At 38.0% G+C, this 24,750-nt stretch overlaps 1 protein-coding gene, 2 long non-coding RNA genes and 1 pseudogene across 5 annotated transcripts; 2 read left to right on the top strand and 2 right to left on the bottom strand.

Annotated features, from left to right (window-relative positions):
* The first annotated feature begins 8,057 nt into the window (after positions 1–8,057).
* On the top strand, positions 8,058–12,029 carry LOC111327203 (uncharacterized). Of its 3 annotated transcripts, XM_088739715.1 has the most exons (5): positions 8,058–8,507; positions 9,299–9,358; positions 9,695–9,761; positions 10,604–11,048; positions 11,914–12,029. In XM_088739715.1, the coding sequence occupies exons 2-4, from the start codon at positions 9,320–9,322 to the stop codon at positions 10,825–10,827; spliced, it is 330 nt and encodes a 109-aa protein (XP_088595841.1). In that variant the 5' UTR covers positions 8,058–8,507; positions 9,299–9,319; the 3' UTR covers positions 10,828–11,048; positions 11,914–12,029. The 3 variants fall into 3 exon arrangements, 2 of the variants coding, with proteins under 2 accessions (XP_088595841.1, XP_088595840.1); XR_002694515.2 differs by lacking the exon at positions 11,914–12,029 and adding an exon at positions 11,565–11,751 and having other exon boundaries at positions 8,058–9,358; XM_088739714.1 differs by having other exon boundaries at positions 8,058–9,358.
* Positions 11,750–16,437, bottom strand: LOC148720179 (uncharacterized). Its single transcript, XR_015993532.1, has 2 exons — positions 14,740–16,437; positions 11,750–12,487 (listed from the first exon to the last, which is right to left on the bottom strand). It is a non-coding gene; the product is annotated as an uncharacterized LOC148720179 (long non-coding RNA).
* Positions 12,409–13,784, top strand: LOC148720180 (uncharacterized). The gene is made up of 2 exons (XR_015993536.1): positions 12,409–12,507; positions 12,642–13,784. It is a non-coding gene; the product is annotated as an uncharacterized LOC148720180 (long non-coding RNA).
* A 6,151-nt stretch (positions 16,438–22,588) lies between the features above and the next one.
* On the bottom strand, positions 22,589–24,352 carry LOC148720178 (octopamine receptor beta-1R-like; annotated as a pseudogene).
* Between the last annotated feature and the right edge of the window lie 398 nt (positions 24,353–24,750).

Genomic DNA, 24,750 nt, shown 5'->3' with positions numbered 1-24,750 from the left:
TCTCTATCGTTTAAGGTTATTACGATTACTCATCACTATCAAAATAAGCTTTTTCTATCCACTGATCAAATCACATGATAAAATATGCCACCTAGCGGGGAAATTTCATCTTATATTTCAAGTACAAAAACCAACATTGTATGGATTGCATAAGTGATTTAAATTAGATTTTCCAAACTGCCAGAATGCGAGAGGGAGTGGAGGTCAAACTCAACTTTGCCCAGTTTGTAGTTAAAATACAACCACTTTTAGATTTTCCGGGCAAACCCTAATGATTGTAACAATAAATTAACCAGACATCAGAAGCATGATAAAACTCCTCTTAGACACAGATCTAGACGTTCTCCAACCTTGTCCCTCTGGGGTGCCGCAGCACCAATCAATGCAGTCCCAACAGAAAGCACACAGTATTCGTACAGGAAAAAAAAAACACATGATTTCGCGTGTAATTTAATGTTAATAGGCACGAGTAAATTTTCAAAGACAACAAAATTGCACGAGCCCGCAAGGCAAGTGCATTTGTAGTCTTTATAAAACTTACAAGGGCTCATTTAAACCGAATTGCGAGAGAAATCATGTTGTTACTTGTTAATAACTAACATGAAAAGAGCGTCACAGGAAGTCAAGGCAGCCCAAAATTTTTACAGCGCGCGCGTTATTTCCAAATTGCACTCGTGTTACAACTTTTCACTCCTGCTACATAAGAAAATGCACTCGTTTTCAGCCGATTAGACGCTCTTAAGTTTTCCCTGTACATTATTACATAAGATAGCCGAATAGGAGTTTTGAAATGAACAAAATAAATGGTGGCATGAAATACTACGATTTTCAATTAAGATTCAAAAGAAAAAAAGATGCAAAAGTAAGATCGTTGTACAAAGACAAGTTGCTCCCGTTTAAAATGGACGACCATGGCCAGCTTGTTTGACGTAGTTATATGGTTCCAGTCCATCTAGTTGCGACTGATTTGGTTACGAACAACGAACTTTCAATCTATATTGATATAATATTGCGTAAAGACATTAATCTATCTCATATTTACCCATAATTAGGTAATTGTCTTGCACAGAAGATGGACATCACTCTTATTGATGACATATCGAAGAGCATGCAGAAGGGCCATCGTGATAAGTTGGTCAACCTAGTTAAATCTTTGGTGGACAAGAAGAGCGTCTCTGCTGAAGGAAATTAAGACTTACTCGATTAAGACTTACTTTAAAGACAGCAAATGCTACAATGCCAAAAGCGTAAAAGACAAAGTCAACAAGGAATTTAGAGATGTTCCAGGTAAAGCAGGAACATGGACTGATCTTGTCCTGCAATTGGCCGCAAACAAATTGTTTACCCCATCGGGAGGAGACAGACCTGATGCTCATAACTTCATTCTCATCTTCACTGACGGAAAGCCCTGGATTGGTAAATGGGATAAGAGAAAGATGGTTCCTTTTGAGGATAGCGCTAAAGCTTTAGAAGTAATTTAAATAAACCTTTATTTAACTTTGATAAGGTTAATCTGTTAAATATTGACTCTTGGGTGAGAGACAAAGAGATTTTTTAATGTAATAAAGCTAAGTCTTGATTACATTTTCGCCTGGCTAAATTGCCTTTCATTTCTCTTGGATTGAATCGCTCAGAGCCACTACACAGATAGAGACTTAACAGGAAAGATGCATGAATGGTACATTATGAAGATAGATCTAATGTGAGCGCTTCATGGCCAAGGCTTGTGTCAAAACCTTGTAATAATCATTCCTCGCGAGGTGATTCAAAAGATTTAGAGGCACAATTTGCGCGTGTTCTAGCCGTTTTATAAAAAGACGGAAATAATTGATAAAATGAGGGTAGGCAAATTGTTGAATTAGGTAGCAGTTTACTCAATTTGTGCTTAGGATAAGTTAACCTTTCTGATGGGTAGATTTCAACGCCTCTTAATGTTATAAAGTAAGCCTTAAGGGATGCATGCATAGCGCATTTACCCCCTTACGAGGCCCTACAAAAAAGCGTTTCCATGCGTTTTCCTACAACTATTTCCATGAATAATAAATGAAAATAACTGTCATGTAGAGATGAATTACTTGTATGGATCTGCTTTCAAATTGCACTCTCTTTGGCCGCAGGGAAAAGAATTGGTTTTCAACTGTTTTCGTTTCTTTTTCCACAAAAACTCAAAAGGCAAAATTTTTTCAACCAGTGAAATACTTAAGCTCCATTCTGACTGTGTTAAATTCCAAAATGGAAAATACCCGTAGCATTAGGAATAATCCTTTGTGACCAGGGGGGTGATAAAAGGTACCGATCTCCAAACCTATACGGAAAGGAGCTCTTCTGATTTTGTTTATTTAATGACGCTTGCCAAAGGGTAAAAGCGCGAATACAGCTCTCGTTTCTGAACCGAGATTGGCTCGAGCATACTGAGATTATAGCTAATGAGTTCAAATATATCTATTTAACCTCTTCCTTTTCAGGCGAGTTGGTAACGGTCTAGCAAACAACAAAGGATATATGAAAAAGATAGAAAATATTATTATTCTAAAAGATAAGAAGTTGTGGGCCAAGATCACCGACAGCGATTTTACAACAGCTTTAGATGACCTTTTGCCACCTGAGCGACCAATGGTTACGCTACGTAAGAGGCGCCATAATTATATTCTCCCGCTTGTCAGAACTGAACGTTTCAAGAGGACTTTTGTTAATAGATGTTTGTTCTCTTATTAGTTAGTCAGTTAGTAATTTAGTTAGTTCATTAGTTTTATACTTGCTGAGTTCATATCATTGTAACTAAACACGTTTGTTGTTTAGAATGCTTAATAAAGACTTTTATTATTATTATTATTATTATTATAGCTGGTGGCAAGGGAAAAGTTCTGGTGTTCGACAGTTTTGACGCATTAATCTATAGCCTGGACGACATCCTAAAGGTTACATGCGGTAAGTTCCTGTTGGTTCCGGCTTATCTATTAGTTGTCAGCCATTTTGATCGATTCTCACTAACTGAAGATCCATAAGTAATTTTTAAAATTTATTCCAAGAATGTTGGAATTGTGTATTAACTCAGTACGGATCATTTTAAAGCTGTTGAGAGAGGATACACTGAGTAGTCCAAGTAATAAAATCATCAGTAACGTAATGTTGTCAATTCATTTTTCGATGCAATAATCCTCCCAGCCTTTATGGGTCGAGGCAGAAGGGTAATGGTGGCTAGCTTCATTATTTTAATCTTACCTGTACACAGTAAATTGAAGCAATCATGGTTAAATCAGGGATTCTACATTTTATGAACACCCTGATGGTGTTATTCCAATACGATGTAGCTTGGGTACCATGACCCAATACTGGATTAATATATGACATTTTCATAAAAAACTCAGTGTCTTGAGCATTTGGATTTGATTCGGTGAGTAAAATAAAAAGATTAAGGCAGGTTTTATTTGCAATGAATAGTGATGCTTAGGCCTGAATGAGTCCTTTTAGAAAAATGAAGTGAACAGGGTTGGGATAGAACATATCATTGTCATCAGCCGAAATCGCGTCACGAAACGTTAATGTTGTTTAGTTCTGCGACTTCCTTCGGTTTTAGCCTATCTTTAGCGAATTCAAGGTTTTTTCTTTTCTTTTTCTTTCATGGTTTTTTTCCCTTTTTTTTTTCAAAATGAAGTAAAGACGCTTGCTATTTAGGAAATAGTAGTAAACCTTTATTTAAATAGGGTAATCCCTTCAGAATACTTATCAATAGGAGCCCTAAATTAAAAACTAACAAAAAGTTTTAAAAATAAATAATAAGAAACTAAGTAACTAAGTTAAAATAGTACAGTATAACAATTAAAACTGATTCTTATTTAATAAATAATTATTATACACAACTTAGCCATTATAATAAAAAATTTTTGACATTATAATAAAAACAATGACGTCCATTGCTGTAGTTAGTAGTTGCACGACACTCTTTTTATCTGCCGATTATAATGACGATACTCAGAGATGGATGACACTACTTCGTTCGTCATGTTTTTCGTTGAACTTAAAAAAACGTCTTTATAATTCCTAATGCCATTGTTTTACCGGCAAGAAATGTTATTTTTGCAGTTCTAACTCTAACTGAAAGGAGGAATATCAGCTCGCGCTCTGAATCGCTATCCTCAACATAAACCCCAGTGGAAACAGATAAAACTGAGCCTTATGAAAATCATCTTCAACAGAACCTGATCAGATTTTATTATTAACCTGAAAAGTTTCAAGGAAATCTATGAGGTGACCTATTACGCATTTCGCAGAAACACATAAGAATACACTCGAAAGCGAAAACTCTAACCGTTTATTTGCAGGGATTCAAATGATAATCCACAAATGTTTCCATAATCGAACCGAGTAAACATCAAAATTTGACAGTAAGGCAGGTTTTCTACGAACAGAAATACACCTTAGCGGGCCAAATTACAATGCACATGAAATACGATAAAACTTAGAGACTGTTTCGAGTTAAGAGTGTCCAACAACAACATGAACAATTTTAGGTAGTAAAATATGCCAGTAAAAACACGACTAGTTCTCTTGCAACAAGCACATGGTCGATTTCCCGAATGTTGACGTCAAATGAAGGCACGCAGTAGGAGCTACATGACCAAAACTGAGTTAAACGCAGCCTCAAGCCGGAGTGCTAATCGCCTCGAACTCAATGCTTTCATCTTTATTTGAATAGAAGCATGCCGCTTACCATCTCAAAAACTCAGACGTAGACGTGAGAGTCCTTGAGGAGAGGCCTAACGGTTGAAAGGCAAACGAAAAAAAAAACCTCTTCCTTTTTCACAGTATTCATCTGCATAAAACTAAAGTTAATTTCTTGACAGAACATGACTGAGATAGATCAATAACTCGTAATGATCCCGGGTAATTTCCAAACCTTGTTCGGGCGAAAATAATTCTCTTAACAAGAAAAGCTGACTCCCGCGCTGGGAAGTGGCATTTATGAGAGGCCTTTTAAACAAATACCTAGGTGTTAAATTACTGCTAATCTAATATCTAAATTGAATTGCCATTCAACAGTTTTGGTCGGACGCCATTGCGATTTCTCGTCGTGTAAGTAACAAAACGTGCTTTCCTTAAGTCTGACCAAACACTGGCAGTTTTGCAATAGCCAGTTTTCGGTTATCACGAGTTACCCAACCACTACCAGAAATGAAATCATTTCTACTTCATTGATCCTTTATAAGAAGAGAGGAGAAGCCAAACGGTGGGGCGTAAACATAGACAAGGCTGAGACTCCGATGACAATACTCCCAGAGGGTTATAAATAAATTCCGATTCAAGAACAACAACGGTCCTACAAAGTGTCAATACTATAGAAGCCTTCTTTTGGTAGCAGGATAAGGCGCTCCTCCAATATTCATGCTCAGTTTTTTTTCTTTTTAAGGAATACATTTACAAAACTACAATCAAGGATCTTATATGACAATTTCTCGGTTTCATGTTTGGCTTAGAGCGCAGTTGCAACAGGTTTGTATCTGAGATATTTCCTGGTGACTTAAAGTCCTAAGGAACCGCTCGATCTAAGTCATGAGAACCACGGATGATAGGACAGAGAAGTACCAGTACAAGAAACTTGTGAAGAATGTAATAGTCAGTATTTTCTTGTCCCTAAAATGATGGTTTTAAAGTTTTTTTTAGTGGTATCTTTTTTTAGAAAGGCACTGATCGCTAAAACAATATACCAAATCCTTGGAGAAATTCACTTTGTTAGCCGTTGAGATCCCACTCCAAGTTAAAGAGGGTTTGGGAAGCATTTCGATTGCTACTTCTGCTATGGTCGTTGAGATAAACACAACTGAGTCGGGGAAGATTGGCTGCTCAAATAGACGAAGAAGACCTATCACTTCAGCGCAAAGCAGAGGTCATAATACCGTACCGTACAAAATTTGCCATCGGCCAATCTACTGAAAATAAGTTAGCTAGACGGGAAGGTTGTTGCTAGAGAAATGAGGCGTGCTCTAGGAATTTTGTCTTGGAGTGTTTCTCTCTTCAAATTCTTAGATGGCGCTGACAGAAAAGAAAATGTTATCTTATATCTCGCGCCTTGCTGCTAACGCTCGCTATCAGGTATGCCGTGATAATGACAATGAAGTATGATACTTTTTCCATCGCGAAGAACCACTAACTCGAATTAAATAAGCTTCGCTGAAAAACACTTGCATATTTAATCGGGTAAAAACTTCCTTAAGACGAATTTTCAAACTCTTGAAAATTTCTCCTGTTAAATAAAATCGATGGAGCTGTAAGGAACAAATATATAATAAGCAGCTTAAGATAAAAAAAGGTATTCCCTTTATGAGAGAAATAAATTACACGCGGGCTGCAATCATAATTTGCAAAATAGGTTTGAAAATACATTGGTTATTAAGTAGTATCGTCTTTCTCAAGATATAGTTATTCCCGATGTCGATCGCAATAGTTTGACTTAGAAAAGAAGTTTAAAGCTATGCACTCGGAACTTTGGTGATCCAAGTCAGAGGAAACGATATGGTGAGACAAACAATATATCTCATTAACGGTGTATTCATCATCATGAATAACCACTACAATTTTCAGGTAATTCTTAAATTGTTCCTCAAAGCCTTCTAATTTATTATACGCCTTCTTATCAGAGCGCCTAGGTGCGTCGTGGCAGACATTTCAGATCGATCCATTGGCTCATGTCTAATTATGTAAATTATCTAATAACGTTTCTTGATAACGACGTATTACTAAGCTTTCACATAGGAAAAAAAGGGGTTCAAAAAACTGCAGTTCAGTTCCATAATCAAAGTCAAAACCACAAGAAAAGAGGAACAGTCTGACCAAGGCTCGTTTGTACGAATAAGAGCAATAAAAAAAAGATAAAATTTATCATTGCACTTTTAAAAAAATGCTTCCAATTAACAGCTCTTGTTTTGTTATGTATAAAGATAATCAGATTTTGTTTGCGATCTGAAAAAGACAGACGTGTTGTTAACATTTCTTGGTTAAAGTGACCCCAATATGGTTTGACTGATTTCTTTTTCTTTTTTGGTGTTGTAACCCTTTCTTTATACCATTGAATTCCAGCTAGAAATTCATCTCTCTTTAAATAATAGAGAACATCTGTTATGCATTTCTTCGGTGACTGGGGCGGGTCTAAACTTATAAGAATAATATTTTCAAACCTTGCAGAGAGATAACCTTAGCGCTGATTAACTTTGAACTTGGTTTTGAGCCGAAGGCACATATGGCTAAATTTAGGAAGTTTTTAAGCGGCTAGAAATGTTTCTTTGATAACCTTCTGCATTTGTGAGAATAATTCGCATTGTCTACTGACGATAAGGAATTTTTATGATACCATCGCCGAAATGAAGCAATAAAACTGAAAATAAAGATTAAGCATCAAACAAGAATAACCTTAGAGATAAGGAAACATTTAATAAGCCGGCCTAAAGGAATAAAACGTGGACTATTCTAAAGGATTTGAAAAAGAGCTTTCCAGTTATTCACATGTGATATCCTGATCACCCTTTACAATGTTTTTTTCAATGAGTGCGAGGCAGTTTAGATCAAAGGAACCGACGAACCCACACCTATAGCCACGAGATTCAACGTTATATAATGGTTATCTGCAATAGCTATTATTTATCCCTGAGCTCACTTTAACGAGCCTTTGATAAAATCTAACCTTAGCAGGCCAGTAAAGACTTATTCGTTCAGTATAAATGTCGTTGAAGCGCTTGGTCAGATGTAATCCGTGCACTGTTATATATCGGTTTATAACGAAACCTTAGGTACTGCATAAAAAAACAGTTTCCAAGGATTGGCCGATTCACAGCATCATCACTTGTTCCTGCTAATCCTGTGGAACGGCGAAAGTCTTTAATTTTTAAAGTAACTCAGTAAGGGCTAACTTAAAACTATTAATCACTTTAAAATGTCACTGAAGGACAACATAAAACGACGAGTGCATTGCGCAAGTTTAATCAAATTTCATTCCAGTTCTGCTCGTGTCATCTTACAAGCAAATAGAACTTATATAACTTAACTCCTGAAAGTGCCCACAGCTGTTTGAGGGTCAGAGATAAAATTTTTCAAATGGCTGAAAATCACGATTGTCTCTATTACTTTGCCCGCAAGAATACGAGCAATATTTGAAGAAAATCAAAATAATTTATAAGGCTTGCAAATTTACTTCAATTGGCAGCTTAACATATTCTGTACCTATGCAGTCACAAGTAACAGATGTACACTAAGCGGATAACACAGACATAAATTACCTGCGGGCTGTGGTCGCTTGCATCGTAATATAGCTACTTCAGACATGGATCATAACGGTTTGATTTCAAACTATTTATATTGGTTTTCTTTAGAAAAGAACTCTAGCAGTATGCTCGCGAAACGTAAGCAATCTATATAGGAAGGGGAAACACAGTGAGACAGACGATACCACTTCAGTCCGACGATAATACTTCACTTACTAGCATCTTCACCAAAATAAATAACGACTACAAGTTAAGGTAATTCTCGATTATGCACTTAGGAGCGTTCAAATTAACCATACGCGTTGTTAGTTATTCATACGCGTTGTTAAATGAGTGCCTGACTGTGTTGAGACAATCATTAAAGATCGATCCCCTGGCTCTTGTTTCAAGAAAAAGTAGAAACCAGAATTTTCGTTTTAAAGACAGAAGGTACGTTCATCTTGAGTATTGTAAACTTTCCTTTCTTTTCATAATCTGTCTATAATACAACTATTAGACAGTAATGCCTAATGTTCCGTTAGATTCATTCGAAAAGGCTCTCGAAGGAAGACATCTACACGTGGCACGGTTGAATTTTTCGTCTCAAGTAAAAATCCACACCCGTGTTAAATCTGTTGATATAAGAAGTGCGAATACATGTAGCCATAATGCCAAGAATAACAGAATAACACCAAACAGATATTTAAAGAAAAAGTAATGTAATTTTCCCATATGATGCTAAAACAGATCTAGGTAATCCAATTTAAAAAATATGTTAAACAGGCATGGAACAATTAAAAAAAGAAATCAAGAATGGGGCACTAGTGTGTCAAAGGCAGTATTATAGCGAGGGAACAAAAATCGAAGTTGTAATGCTGGAGGCACGAGAGTCAGTTTCGCTACCAGCTGGAGAAGAGGTGCTGGTGCTCAAATAAGTCAGAGATTAAGAGGATCTATCATTCCAACGACTGGTTTAGTCAAAGAGATATAAAAACCAAATGAGACCATTGTTTTTTTCAGTTCTGTTTACTACTGACAAGTTTCGTGTTCTTCTTGGATTACTGTAGAAACTATTCAGCTCCCCCGACATGAGGATAAGCATTCGACTTATGTGCCAACCGGAAGAGGTAAAAAATCGTAAAATCGTAATCATGGATGTACTCTCTTACCCACACGTCAATTCTGTGTTCTTTAACTATATGTAGCTTTTTTTAAAACCCTCCAACCCAATTAATGCGATAATTTACCTCAGATTGAATTACCAAATTTTTTTACTTTACGTTCTCTACTACATTCGCGGGGTCTACTTTCACGAGTCCCTCAGTTTTTTTACTTCAGAAAATAATCATAGTATGTATCCATGCTACCTACAGGTATGGGTGGTCATCCTCTTTTGGTTTTGCTATGACAGTCATTTTTATTATCGTTATTACTATCATTATTACTGTTATTTTTATTTGCAGGTTTTGAGGGAACACAATATGGAAACTCTGTGGGTTTTCATCATAGTCGCACTCAGTATATCTTTGGGTAAGAACAAACTACGAATGATGACAAAAATAAAAAATGAAGAAAGTCATTATGATAGGTTGTTAAAATTTATTGCCTGACGCGTTTCAAATGTTATTCCTCTTTACAGAAACACCTCTGGCGAAAGTTTTGTACATCTTTTATTCACAATGTATTAACACACGTTGCCACTCCAAAATTGGTCTCCACAAGGAAAATTGTAAGGCCCAGTCTTCATGGACTGAAATAAGTTGACTTTGAATCCAGCTTTAAGCAATGGCCTTCATTTAATTTTCGCATTATTACTGTTACTCGCGGCAATCAAAGCTTTTTCATTAACCATCTATCAAGTCTTAAGAGAAATTACACCACCGAACAAGAAAACTAAAAATAAAACGATGCTGTATGAATCAAACTAACTTTCACACCTGCAGATTGTTTTGTAGCAGTTAAAAACCACCGCTTTTGAATTTTGGTTATCAGTTGTACAACAACGCTGCCCATTTTTCAATTACAAATGTTTTCCGACCTCATTACACACTGGTGCGGTAACACCAGTCCATGCGAACCAGAAAGCACTCCATAAGTATTCACAAGCTTGCCGTACAGGACTTTCGAAATCAATAGTATCTGAGATGAAATTAGCCATGAGCTGGAATGTTATCTTCTATAGACGTTTGAGAGTCAAAACAAAGTAAAAACCCGTAGAAGACAGCTTTGTTAGCGTACTAAGCAGCTGCAGCTGCAGCTGGCACTGGCTTGGACTGGCTAAGAGCGAGGAATCGTCAACGTATATCCATTACAATCTTGCATTTGCAGCAGGAGTCAAAACACCAATTTCTCTTGTTTTTACCCCTAAATAGATGAATGTCTTAACCCGAAAATGGATATCGCCCTTGTCGGTGATATATCAAAGCGCATGGAAAAGAGCCACCATAATAAGTTGGTCGACCTGGTGAAGTCGTTGGTGAATAAGCTGGGCGTCTCTGCTGAAGGAAATCATTATGCAATTGTCACTTTTGGAGGATGGGCCTCTATCAAGACTTACTTTAATGACAAAAAAAATGCTACAATGCCAAAACCTTAAAGGAAACCGTCAGCAAGGATTTCAAACGTGTTCCAGGCAAAGCGGGAACACGCACAGATCTTGTACTGCGAGCGGCCTCAAAGAAATTGTTCATCCCACCGGGAGGAGACAGGCCTGATGCTCAAAACCTTATGCTTATCTTCACTGACGGAGAGCCCTGGATTGGCAAGTGGGATGACAGAAAGATGGTTCCTTTTAGGGAAACCACAAAAGCTTTGGAGGTAATAGAGGCTAAACCTTTTTAACTTTGACAGGGTTAATCTTTTAAATATAGACCTCTGGGTTTGAGAAAAAGATAGCTTGGGCTGTTTTGATTGCTTTTTTGTACCTAGCTCAATTACCGTTTGTTTCCCTTGGACTGAATTGTTGAACAGTTTAACAATTTCAGTATGATACATCGCGTTAAGAAAATTTTCATCGCTCAGATAATAAATGGAGGCCATGCATGGCCGAGGATGGTTGCCCACTGCAATCGCTTCGAAAATGACAGCTCCATATAACGAACAAAAATGCCGTAAGTATCTTTGCAACCACTTTTTTTTTCGGTCCTTATATTTTAGGCCTGAAACTATGATTTTAAGACTCGAACTTTAAGAAAGATTTATTGTTTTAAGAGATTAAAAAATTCGGTACGACAGCTGAAGACTTTATGAACTTTTACTTAAGAGAAATAACGCACTTATATGGACCAAATATGATAAACAACTTCATAGACAGAATATTTTTCTCTTTTAAAGCTGTTGACGGAGGATACACTGAATGGTCTGAGTCGAAGTACAGTGTGAAGTGTGCAGTGTGAAGAGTGCAGTGTGAAGTGTGGAGGAGGAGTGAAGACAATGACAAGGACCTGCACTAATCCTCCTCCCTCTAACGGTAGAAAAGACCGCAGTGAATTGGGACCAGCTGAAAAGACAGCTCCATGTAACGAACAAAAATGCCGTAAGCATCTTTGTAACCACTTTTTTTATTGAAACAATTCTACATGACAGCTGAAGATTTTATGGGATATTACTTAAGAGGAGTAACGCACTTACCTAGACCACCGAGAAAAAAAAATTCAAAGATGAACTAATTTTCTCTTTCAAGCTGTTGACGGAGGATACACTGACTGGTCCGAGTCCAAGTGCAGTGTCATTTGCGGAGGAGAAGTGAAAAACAATGACAAGAACCTGCACCAATCCCCTGCAATCTAGCGATGGCCGGAAAAGACTGCAGTGAACTGGGACCAGCTAAAAAGACAGTTCCATGTAACGAACAAAAATGCTGTGAGTATATTTAATACGATTTTCTGCTGTTCCTTGCCTTTTTGCAAGAATTAATCATTGCACAGTCTGAAACTGTGCTCTTAAGACTAGCATGATTTGAACTCAATGAAATATCCGTCGTGCGTGAAGAGAAAAAAATCTTAATTAACGACTGAAGATTTTCTGAGCTTTGGCTTACGAGGAATAACGCACTTATATTTACCAAATATGATATACAGATTATTAGACGGATTAATTTTCTCTATATCAAAGCTGTTGACGGAGGATACACTGAATGGTCAGAGTCGAAGTGCACTGTGACGTGTGGAGGAGGAGTGAAGAACCTGCACCAATCCCCCGCCATTTAATGGTGGAAAAGACTGCAGTGGACTAGGGCCAGCTAAAAAGACAGCTACCTGTAACGAACAAAAATGCCGTAAGTATCTTTGTAACAACGTTTTGTTGCTCCTTTACCTTTTTAGGAGAATTACTCATCTTAAAGACTAAAAGTATGACTAACGTGTTTGAAAAAAAGTTAGGTGAACTTTAGAAACCCCCTTTTGTTTCTAGAAACTAAAATCACCCAAGAAAACAGCAAAGATTTAGCTTCATGAATAAAGGAGGTAAGTTTCTAAAGAAACTATGGTGCTGCGTCGGTGAGAGAGAATAACTGGGTAATTTAGGTTTTATCAACTGAGTTGACAAAGTAAACTGGCCACTATGAAGAGTTCAAAAGGTGTCATTTGGAGCTTTAGCCCTTCGTCTTTCGCTCGCGGGAAGACCGGAGAGGGGACTGAGTAGATTGATTCTACAGAAGCATTACACGTGTGTATGGAAGAGAAATTCTTCTAGCGGATGAGGGACGCAGAATTAAAACAACTGAAAAAGATAAACACTTTGTGAACTCTATGGTCAGTGGATCCTTCACATAAATAATGATGAAGCGATTCTAAGGGGATCTGATCGGTTACCCGTTAATGATAACTAGTTCATTACATGAATTCTAGATTGTTGACAGTGCTTTCTAATACTTTGATTTCAAATTCATCAATATATCCCACAGTCCCCCCCCCCCCCCCCATTGCATCCTCAGATTTTTAAATATTTTTACAATGTATAAATATAGATATGTGGAGATTCGTATTTTTTTTACACATCACAGTTAAAAGAGCTATTATGATGCGATGTGCCTCGAATACATTAAATTGGTTTACAAATGACGGGCTCAGTAGTTGAGGCTGGTGTCGGTTCGGGTAACCCAACCCGAGCGCTTTTATCGCGCCGTTTATTTAAACGCTCCGTTTTGCTAACTGAACGCCTGGAACTGGATGTTCTTATAATATTTGCATGTGGTGAGTATTTTGATGTGATTCGATAAATAGGATATTAAGAAATGACCAGTTTTGATAATGCCTGGCTGAGTCCGTTGAACAGAAGCCAATGAAAAGGGTGGGTATAGATTATATCGTTGATATCAGCCGGAATCTCGGAATAAAATACAAACGCCCCTGAGTTTTTCAGTTTCCCTCGATTGTGATATACCCAAAGTAAATTAAACAGAGCTGTTTTTGTTTCTTTTTCAGGATAAAGACGTCCATCAAGAGCCGGGGATATAATGGTGCAGGACTATTGTAGTATTACTTTCACCACATTCTTTATCTGCAGATGTTATTGGTGATAATCAAAGATGGAAAAATAAAAGCCACTCCAGTATCAGTACTTTGTTTGTGATGTATGTCGATGTACTTGGGAGAATTATCTTACAATTTCTTTTTTTTTCCTTGCTCATAAATTAGCTCCGACCGATACGATTAATGAATTAGTCAGCGAAGTGAAAGAAAACTTCTGTCAGTAATGCGCGAAGCTACAGCGGAATAAAAATAGTTTGGCCCAGAGTTTAAAAATAAGCAATTTTTTTTTACCATTGCCGCAATTTGCCGTTCTCGATAAGAGTACAGGCGGTTCTTGTGTTAACGTGTTAACCTCTCAAACATGGATGACTCCAAAATTTTGACGTTGATATTGCGGTAAAAACAAATAGGCAGTGGTTAAGTGTGGTCTCTTCTTTAATTGACAATGATATTTTCAAAAAAGAAACAAAAACTTTTGAGTTTAAATTTACAAGACAAGTTTCGACATTCTCATGTCATCTTCAGTTGCAAATAAGCATTTAACGGTTGTACATTTGAATTTATATTAAGGTACGTTACAAATTACGTGACAGGGCTTACGTTACATTTGAATGTTAAAAACGCGAAAAAATGTAAATAGCGCGCGCTTGACTAGATCAAAAAAATAAATAAATAAATAGAATTGTCTCTTTCCTTTTAGTTCCTTGGTCTTTTAATTTATTATTGTTATTATTTTATTTTTTTTTTTTTATCTAATCAAGCGCGCGCTATTTACATTTTTCGCGTTTTTAACATTCAAATGTAACGTAAGCCCTGACGCGTAATTTGTAACGTACCTTAATATAAATTCAAATGTACAACCGTTAAATGCTCATTTGCAACTGAAGATGACATGAGAATGTCGAAACATGTCTTGTAAATTTAAACTCAAAGTTGTTGTTTCTTTTTTGAGAGTTATTGTCACTCTGCTGTCCTTAAGTCCTTTTGGTAACAATGATATTCGTTATTACAGTAGTAAAATTTTGTTGTAGACTTACGAGGCGCAGCCACGCAGCAGTATAGACCACGCTATGCCGCTGTCGCCGTCCTCTTTAGCCAAGGCAACTCATCTTTCGGTCGTGGGTGGGATTACAGCGTAGTATCTGACTGAAAATGGCGTGTACTCCTTGTTGTTGTGGGCAGCAGTGTCTGATTATTTTGGTGTGGATTTCACTTGGCTTCGTAGTAATCCCTCCTTTACTTTGTGCATAACAACAATCCACGCTTGCTATTCTTGAATATTTGTTGATTTACGTGGCTATGAACCGATGCGGAAAAGATAACAGCAGAGATCGAAATGCGCACAGTGAAGCCCCATATTGATTACTATAGGTAAGTCCGCACGTACAAGTTGCTATATTAAGCATGCAGAAACAACTGTATTGTAGGCATAAATTTAGCCACTATGTAAGTAGAAGGAAAAGGGCGAAGGTAATGCATGTGAGCGTTACTTGTGAAATCCCAGTCGAGTGTGCTAGAAAACGCAGGTACAATATACCACGGGCACATCATCTCAGGCATGTTCCCCTTGTTGTCGTTGGCAGTAAAATCTGGTAATTTTGTTGTGGATTTCAATTGACTTCGTACTGATCCCGCTATTGCTTTGTGTATGATAACGGTCCACACTTTCTTTTCTTAAATATATGTTGATTTACGTAGGTATGAACCGAGGAAAAGTTAATACACCGAATCGGAAAATGGCGTCCAACTGAATTGCCATTGTCCTGGACTCACTAGCCTCGTCTTCGCGTAAAAAGACAAAAGGATTATCACATGCGTGAGAGGCTAGAGAGTCCAAAACAGCGGCAATTCAAATTGGACACCATATTTCGATTCGGTAGATAGCGGAGCTCGAACACGCGCACTGAAGCTCCACACTTATTACTGTAGGTAAGACTGCACGTACAAGTTGCTATATTAGGCATGCACAAACAATTTTCTTTTTTTTTTACCTCTTATGACAATCTCGATTCCTTCTAACCTTTCTTTTTATTATCATTCACTTTCTGTGCTGCCTTGAGTTTGACGTGGCTGCTTTGCAATTTTTTTAGTCCCTCAACGCTAGTACTCATTTAATAACTATTCATTTTTGGTTTTACACTCCCTTATGGCTGACTTGCAGTTTGTTGGTCCCACGACGTTTAAGAAATAGTTCATGCTTAGCGTGCGTATATCGGGTTATGGATGCACGCCGGAAGTTTAGAGAGCATAAGAGAGGCGCGGCAGCTGAGGGCAACTCTTGCTATCTTAATTTCAGGTCTAAAAGTTTCGAAAAGAAAACGAATTTTCCGAGGGGTCTCCAATCAGCATTATTTTCAATAGTGTTAAGTTATTTATTTTATTTTATTTTTATTTAGTTATTCATTGCCTTTTGCCAAAATTTTGGAATTCAAGGGCTTTTTATGACCTGTCAATCTGTCAATCCTCATGCCTCAAACCAAGCATTTTTTTTTTGAGGCGATGGGGTCGACTGATCACGTGTCACGTGTCACGTGTCACCCTATGAACAGGAGTGACTGTGTTTTTTTAATTGTTTATGGGGCTTGTCATATCGCCCCGTATAGCGGAAGGGGGAGGGAGGGGACGGTGAGTTGGGTGATTTTAGGGAGGATCGCATGTTTTTCAGGGGGAACGGAGGGGGTTCACTTGTCTCTAACATAATTTAGGGAGAGATTATGGAAAATTGACCGACAATGAGGTGGAATCACTTGATCACTACGGGGCGCTGTGTGGGCATCGAGTACGTTTTATTTTGACACAGCCACAATTTTTCAACACTTCCCCTCCCCCTCCCCCAGGCAAGTAATGAATGATGACTGGTCCCTTACCTTATCTCATCACGATGAACAAGCATCAGCCTTTCAAACAAACTAACAGAGGCTTGTTTAATCATTAGAGGGGCCTTTGTGATTGATGGCATTTCATAATGCACTAAGTCCAAATGCTTTATTAACCTAAAGTGGAAGTCGAGTTTTATCTTCCCTTGGTTACTACTGCAAAGTTGATGAAGCATTGTTTCAGAGGAAGAACGATTCTCTTTTGAAATTGAAAGCAAATCGACTTCCATTTGGTGTAACATCAGTCATAGCAATACCTTCAGTTGAAATGATAGTGATTTTACATGCATCTCTTGGAGCTTCAAAACACCCTAATACTTTGGCCGGCTTTGGACTAAATCAACAAGGTACATTACAGGCACAGAGAATAAAGGCGAAGTTCAAACACTTTTATGTGGCTCATGATCACAAAAAAAGTGACAACCTTGGAATCAACTGCTGGCTTCAGACATTCTTACCGTCTGCAACAGCCACATCAATCATCCCAGCGAACTTTCCGGAAGCTTGATGCAGTAAGGTCACGATGTTCTAATCTTTCTCATAGGTTGTTTGATTTTTTTTGCGGTCGAAAAAACCTTTTGAATAACAGTTTGCGATGAAATACAGATATCAAATAGGCACGACGTAGCTGGAAAGGATGAAGGAAAGATATAGTGATGCAGGAGGTTAAAGTAGATCGCGCATGTTGAAGATGAAATATTTAGGCTATCTAAATTTAGCTCTTATAGAGTTACATGTTGGACCCAGCCTAAACTCAATCGCTCACTTCTCTCTGTGTCCTGTTATCGACAACACCCTTTGCAGATCGAATCAGAAAGAATTGGGGACTTTTGTAGAGGTTAAGTACAAGGATATCAATGAAGCTTTGTACAAAAGGAAGTAAAGTTAAAATCACTTTTATTTGATATGGGTACACTCTCTCATTCTTCTTGAAAATCATTTTTCTTTTTTCTGATTAACTGAAACACCCTTTCTGTGACTTCTGGCGCCAGTTTCTACAAATTGCTACGAAGGGTCAAGTATACACAAATAGTGCTAAATCATTAACTCAATAATCCCATTTTATGACTGACAAGGGTATATGCTTCACATTAGTCCTATGTTTTCATATATGACCATGAAAATATAAGATCAAAGCCGGATGTTTCTTGTTTATTATTATAAATGATAGCTTGTGTCATCTGCATCATCCGGTAGTGGTCTCAGAGTGAATACCTTCATGTAATGAAAACCTCTATTTACAGTTATGTGCAAAATGCATCCGTAGCTCCGGTCGATCTCTGATTCATCTATCCGGGAATCCTTTTTAATATGGTTGAAATATAAAATTGATAGAGCAGTCCTCATAGGAAAATGCAAGACGACGTAGAGTTCGATAAAAGTTGATCGAACACAAACAGAGGTGGTAGGTACATTGCGTCCATGGAAGACCTGAGTGGCTGCTAAACTCCCCACCTGTTGGTTTTAAACAATGAAGCGACGGATGAAAATTCCTATCTAGAATTTCTTTGCTCAATATCCTTGAGCCTTGAGGCTAGATTCAAAATAAAAGGACACCACATCATGTGATCTTGCAGAGTACTTCACGAAATAGCTTTTCACCGACTAGAAAGCCTTTGGACCCGCAACTTTTGGTCTGGAAATCTATTGAGCTCAGAGCTCTGTTGAACAAAGTATGGTTGTCAAAAAACCGTCCTTGATACTAGTGTCGCTGAAGGTTTTCTTAAACTTAAGTGGATTCCAAATCGCTTGTTCGTCCTCGATCTCGAAGCCGTCCAGAAACTCTCTGGAAAGATGTTCTTTATTGGCGTCCACGTCTCTTTTAAACGAAGGGCTGTTCATCCACGGGTCACCACGGCCTTTTTGGCCACAAAGAGCCTTCCCAGATATACGTGTATTTCTGTGTCTACCTTCAGGCTGAGATTTTCGTCGCCTTTGCTTGATACGGTTGGGGATGTGACTCTGTTTCCCAAACTCAAATTCTTCGTTATGAAAGAGAATATTGGTTTCTTGGCGCGAAGCTTCTCTTGGGCAGGAAATGGACTTTGAGCGTGGTCTCGTTTGTTTTTCTGATTTCTTTGAAGTAACAATTGCCCAAACTTTGCGTAAGTCACACTTCATGTTGTCGACTTTAGATCGCGACCACGGCATGAATTTACAACTCATGTAAACGAAGGAGGTTGTGATTTTTATGTACCGCTTTGCACGTGATCTTAATTATTGCCACTTCTCTTAGATTTGACATGCGACAAGGGTCTCGTGCCGATAGATGTGGGCCACCTTAATTTATTTTCACTCACGAAATGATGATCGCTGATAAAGTGATTTTTAGCCTGTTCCCCGCAATTCAAATTACGGAAACATGTTTTTAAATTGCTGTCGAAAATTGAGCAGTCAAAATGAGGCTATATTTAACCCATTCACCATTTTTTTTACTCGAAACCCTCATCTAAATCATTATCAAAAAGGACCAAACTGGAAGCCGTGCTTAGAGTATAAATATATAGGCCGGACGTTGAAAAGGATTTCGGTCTTATTTCTTGTAAAAAATACCCCAAGATCGATTCCAACTGATCCTTTATACGTTCAAGGATCAAAGCATAAAGATACAAATTAACCAACCAGTTGTCTGTGTAGAATTGGCGATGATCTAAGTTTTGGTTCCTTACTGCACTCAATATTTTTAAAAGTGTACCCAATTAGCATTAAAACAATTGGGCTAACTTACCCTTCGAGTGCTTTTTTTTCCCTGATTCGTGCGAATTCACTTCGACTCCACATACGCGTGACCTCAATGCAAAACGCGAAGCAATGATATAGTTACGTAATGAATTGAATTATGTAACGGCTGCCTGCGTCAGAAGGCACGTGCATGACGAGAGTCTGCTAAGCGGCGGGTAGTGGACAAGTCATTCACTCATAATCCTATTTCATGAACTTTGGCGACACGTTAACTCTTTCTCTAATCCCTAAGGATGGCTACTGGCTAATTTTTCCCCGAAGTCTCATTTTGTTTTTTAACAGACAAGTGAAATTCCTAGACCTACATGTATCTTTATAGGAAATGAAGAGATATTAATTTTTATATCCTGAGTGCAAAAGAAGAGTAGAATAAGCTTAGATTTATCTTTCGTGACACAGGAAGTGTTTAAATCAAAACGTTTAACTGCCATAACAGACCTTTGGTGTGATAACATTAATTATAGCTTAATCTAGGTCATATAAATTGGCGATGATTTTATCTAGAGATTACTTATCAATAAATGGGAATTTACAATCCAATTTTCTGCATTTAATTCATATGATGCAAGATACACGAATGCGTTTAAAGCGTTGATCAAGGAATGTTCCAAACTGTCATCGATGCTTGTATTAAGGTCATCTTTATCACTGGAAGGAATGTTTAGACTTTTCTCAGGCAAAAAAAATATATTTATCAACACAGAAGATAGGCAAAAAAACTTAAGGTAGCTCAAACCTGTTAATTTATTAATTAACAACAACCCTTAGATGAATCGAGGCTATCATATGTTTTTTATAAAGTATCCTTGCCTGTAAGCAGTGATCATTACGTTGACGATTTTTAATCACACCACCCTTGATTATGACTTTCTACGCCTTTAACTCTACACTGAGCTCGACGCTGTCAATTTGATAATGAAGATAGACATGACATGATAGAGTTAGCGTACTCAAAGTTGTTTGTAAAAAGGCTCCGTATCGATGAACAGTTCATCTGATCTCAACAGTTACAGGAGGCAAGTTAATATTGATAGAAGGGCCAAGTTCGGCTTGATCAACAAAATTAAGCGTTCGCATAGGAGGAGTCCGACTTGTTGATCACGAATATGATTTCGAGCATGCGCATCTGGATTATGAAAGCTCATGAACTCCATAGTCTAAATGACGTGCATTGTACTATTACACAGGCGTGTCTTGTAAATTATCTAGCCTCAAAATTGACGTTTACAATATCGCGTTAGTGGTATCAACTTGCTGATAACCATTCGCAATGGGAAATCTTCATACATCTTTTTTATTTGTTAGCTGATCACGAACGTGGTATCACTTAGGAATCTTTGATTTATCTGGAGAGTTGCACTCTTATAAATTCTAAACAGAGTCGTAGAGGTCACAATACAAAAACCCAAATGTCACACTCGTCTCTACCCGGGCTTGAACCCCGGACCACAGGCTAAGTCCTCTAACCTCTTGGCCACACCGTCTCTTCTCAACAGCCGCCCAATGAGAAACTAGATCCATCGTGTTACCCCTCCGGCGCTGAGTGATGAATCCGTATGACGTTAACAAAAGTAAAAACAAAACAAAACAAAACAAACAAACAAATAACCCAAATGTGGTACTACATCAACGGTTTCTATCCATTTCGAAGCAAATGAGATAAGCATGGATAAAACGTGCTTAATGAAAACGTGCATAAAAATTAGGTTTTTATTTTGTTTCTTAATGTGCGAAAAACTCATAGATAAAAGTTGAAGGTTGTTCAAATTTTTCTTGCACCCTCACGGTTCCAACGTGCGTAAAACGTACTTCACCATTTTTTCCCATCGAGTGTTATTGATATATGTGGGCCGTTAAGAAAAGGAAGAATTATAAAAAAATTAAGAAAAAATTAAAAAGGATAATTAAAGCGAAAAAAAAAAACGTGTGAAGTCTCCTTACCTTTTTTCCGTAGCCGCTATGTTGCCGACGGTCGTTTAAACGCTATTTTGACGACTTTCCTTGTAACGCGTGCGGTGTTACCAGTCAACTGTATAAAAGGAAAAATTATAAACAAAAAATTCTGAAAAAAGTTAAGAGGACAATAAAAGTGAGGAAAATATCGTATTAAGTCTCCTTACCTTTTTTCCGTAGCTACTTTGTCGTTTACGGTCCTTTTAAAGCTGTTTTCGCTATATTCTTTGTAGCGCGTGTGGTGCTACCAGTCGAATTACGCGCACGAATCCCAAGAAGGTGTTCTTTGACAATAGGGCAAAGGTAACAACCTTCCTATCCATCACCTCAAGAGTCTTTATTTGTTCAGATGCACTTCGATATTTGAATCCCGTTGTAAGGCCAAAAAGATTGCGCGTAGCCAGAATGGGTGGTAAAACGGAGCGTCACTCAGATCGATGCAGCGGAATTTGGAAACTTTTGCCGCTAATAACTAAGCGCTCTTGCGGGTGGAAATTTAAGGGAGATCGGTCGACTTTTGTGGAATTTATTGATCTTCTAGTGGCGATGGTTGGTGTTCGAGACCGGTTGAAGTTTCCAGCCTTGATTGATTGGTAACACCGTGTTACCAGTCAATTAAGGCTGGAAACCGCACGCGTTACAAAGAAAGTCACCAAAACAGCGTTAAAAGAACCGTAAACGACAAAGCAGCTACGGAAAAAAGGTAAGGAGACTTCATACAATATATTCCTCGCTTTTATTATCATTTTTAATTCTTTCTTAATTTTTTTTTTAACTTTTCCTTTTATACAGTTGACTGGTAACACCGCACGCGTTACAAAGAAAGTCGCCAAAACAGCGTTCAAATGACCGTTGGTAACAAAGCAGCTACGGAAAAAAGGTAAGGGGACTTCACACGTTTTTTTCCTCGCCTTAATTGTCCTTTTTAATTTTTTCAGAATTTTTTTATAATTTTTCCTTTTTTAACAGCCCACACTTATGCTTGAAATTCGATCTTTTAATGAACGTTAGACCCCAAAATCATACACGGTACGCTTGAGCCGCCTGTGGTAAAATGTTTCTCTTCAAAATGGGAAGAGAAATTTTCTCTACGAGTAACATGACAGTAGTGATCAAATTATTCCTTTCCCTCTTAAATCAGAGAAAGGCATCTCTCAAATTTCATTCTGAATCTTTTAGGACCTAGACTTCCAGAGGTTTCCACAAATAGTCTTACATTCCGATGTTTGGCTAGCCGGGCTGGTTAAAAACCTGCTTGGGTGGGTTTCCAGCTGTGGAAGCTTGAATTGTTAACCTTGTTACACCAATCGTGTTGTCACCAACGACTGTAAAAGCACAGTCTACCAGTTCGCCTCAGCATTCTCTTGACACCAGCTCGAACTTCCCTCTTGCGAGTGGAATAGATAACTGAATTCGTCAGGGAGCCTACGTAGAAGATACATTGCGTAATTGGAATAATTTCAAGAGGAAGTGTCTCCCTGGCATTAGTCGGGAAGATAACAGAGTAGAAATGCCGTGATGATAATGCAAACGTCGACCGCTGCCTGACGATCTCTGATCCTTCGCGTTCCAATTTGTCCCTGTTCAGTCATATTAGAACGTTTAAGAGATCCGAGTTGAGCGGCTGCCATAGGGTTGCCCTGAAGTGCGTTTGCTGTTTTAAAGACTCTCCAATTTAGGTAAACGATTGTCAGGAAAGGCACAACAAGCGAGATACATGTGGCGGGTACAAAAGTCACGTGGGACCCTATTGCTGCCCTGAAAAATGACACTTCTATATTGAAAAAGAGGAATCCCAATTAAATAAGGAAGAAACTAAAGTTAGGAGAGCAGGCAGTGCCCATATCAGCGCTATCACCACAACTCTCGATGTAGTTATGGAGCTATCGTATGTCAAAGGTGATTTTAAAATGGCGCTGTATCGCTCATAGGACACGGCAATGAAATGGAGAACCGTACCTAAGTAGAAGTATCCTGTAACAAAAATATGAAGTGTACATATAGTTTCGCCATAAAACCATCTTTCTTGAGCTGCGTTTGCGATGTTGAATGAGTTCACCAAGATTAAAAAGAGAAAGTCTGACGTGGCAAGGCTAGCAAGAAGAACGTGCGACATTGTATGAAATCTGCTTTCCATGAAAATCGTTGATATGACCAGTAAATTTCCAGGCAGACCAATAACGTCGATGATAGCGTGAAAACCCGTAAGGGTCTATGAGAAAACCAAGTCAGTCAGGATTCAACACGGCGCTAGGGACTTTTGCATTTTTCAAACGAACCAAGTTTTTGCAAAAAGATGGTTACCATATTTATCTTCGAGGATCAACCAGAAAGAAAACTTTTCAGGAAACACTTTTCAGGGAACACAGGGACCACAATAAAACTTCCTTTGGCATTAAACACAAAGAAATTGCCTCTCAACGCACGATAATTTAATTAAACGAACATCAGATTTTCTAAATTCAGAAAGAAAAGTAAGAGCAGACTCATTTTTGTATGGGTAATCACATGGGGTCGAGTAAAATTAAGGATTATAATCAATTGTGTTTTCAGAAGTTGCGGAAGCAACTTCTGAAAACACAAGCGATATTAATTCTTAATTTTACGAGGACCCATTGCGATTACTTGGTAATGAATGAAATTAAGGGGAAAATTACTGAATTTCTAAATGCTCTATTCAGTAATCAGTCATAGGAAGCCATGTAAAGTTGACAGAAAATCAATGGCCACAAACGCACAAATGAGCTGAATGAAATTTTATTTTTGCACAAAGATACCAGGACTTCGGATAGGCTTTTGATTTTAGATATCTCTCCAGTGATGCCTACATTACTTTCAGGCAGTCGGGCTCATATTCATTCCCGTTTTCTTTTCGTAACTCGGCATAAAACTCCGCCAGTGTTCGGTCGAGGACATCGCTCTCGTACTCTTCTAAATTTGCTTGGAAGTTTCTTTCATTCGCCCACTTTTTAAAAACGTTCTTCCAGTACTCCGTGCTTTTCCTTGTGTTTTCGTTTTCACTCTCGTCTTTTAATTCTTGGATATATTTCTCGTCAACTATCTCGAAACGAGACGCCATTGTTACAGAAATCTTCAGCAACAACTTTTCGATAGCATAAGCTGTTGCTAGGCAACCTGAGTACCAATCATGAGCTAGTAATTTTGCCCTCTTCTGAAGCAAAATTAAGAAAAAAATACCCTCTTCATTGACCAGTCAGCATTCAGTAATTTTTCCCTCTATTTTATTAACGAGATAAATTACTAAGGCGTTCGAAAAGGTGATGAGGTGACAAGTTTGAAAATGAAAATTCCACGAACTAAACTTTCCCTAAAAATTTTTCCTGCAATCGGACCAAAAGCTGATCGAATATCAAATATGGTAGAATGGTCTAAAATGTTCTTCTACTGCTTTTCCTGTGTATTCATCTGCAAATGAAGAGTAGCACGATTAGCATCGACCCAAATTGCCTTCACTTG

Source organism: Stylophora pistillata, chromosome 11 (assembly GCF_964205215.1).
Source record: "Stylophora pistillata chromosome 11, jaStyPist1.2, whole genome shotgun sequence".
Lineage (NCBI taxonomy): Eukaryota > Metazoa > Cnidaria > Anthozoa > Scleractinia > Pocilloporidae > Stylophora > Stylophora pistillata.
Note: the sequence above shows the minus strand (reverse complement) of the source record. Positions and strands in the feature narration are given on the sequence as shown.

What these genes read in the sequence shown, in the direction of transcription:
- LOC111327203 (XM_088739715.1), top strand. Translation starts at nt 9,320, where the DNA reads ATGAGGATAAGCATTCGACTTATGTGCCAACCGGAAGAG. An exon ending in TTATGTGCCAACCGGAAGAG is followed by an intron (nt 9,359 to 9,694) that starts GTAAAAAATCGT and finishes TTTTATTTGCAG; the next exon opens with GTTTTGAGGGAACACAATAT. An exon ending in CGCACTCAGTATATCTTTGG is followed by an intron (nt 9,762 to 10,603) that starts GTAAGAACAAAC and finishes ACCCCTAAATAG; the next exon opens with ATGAATGTCTTAACCCGAAA.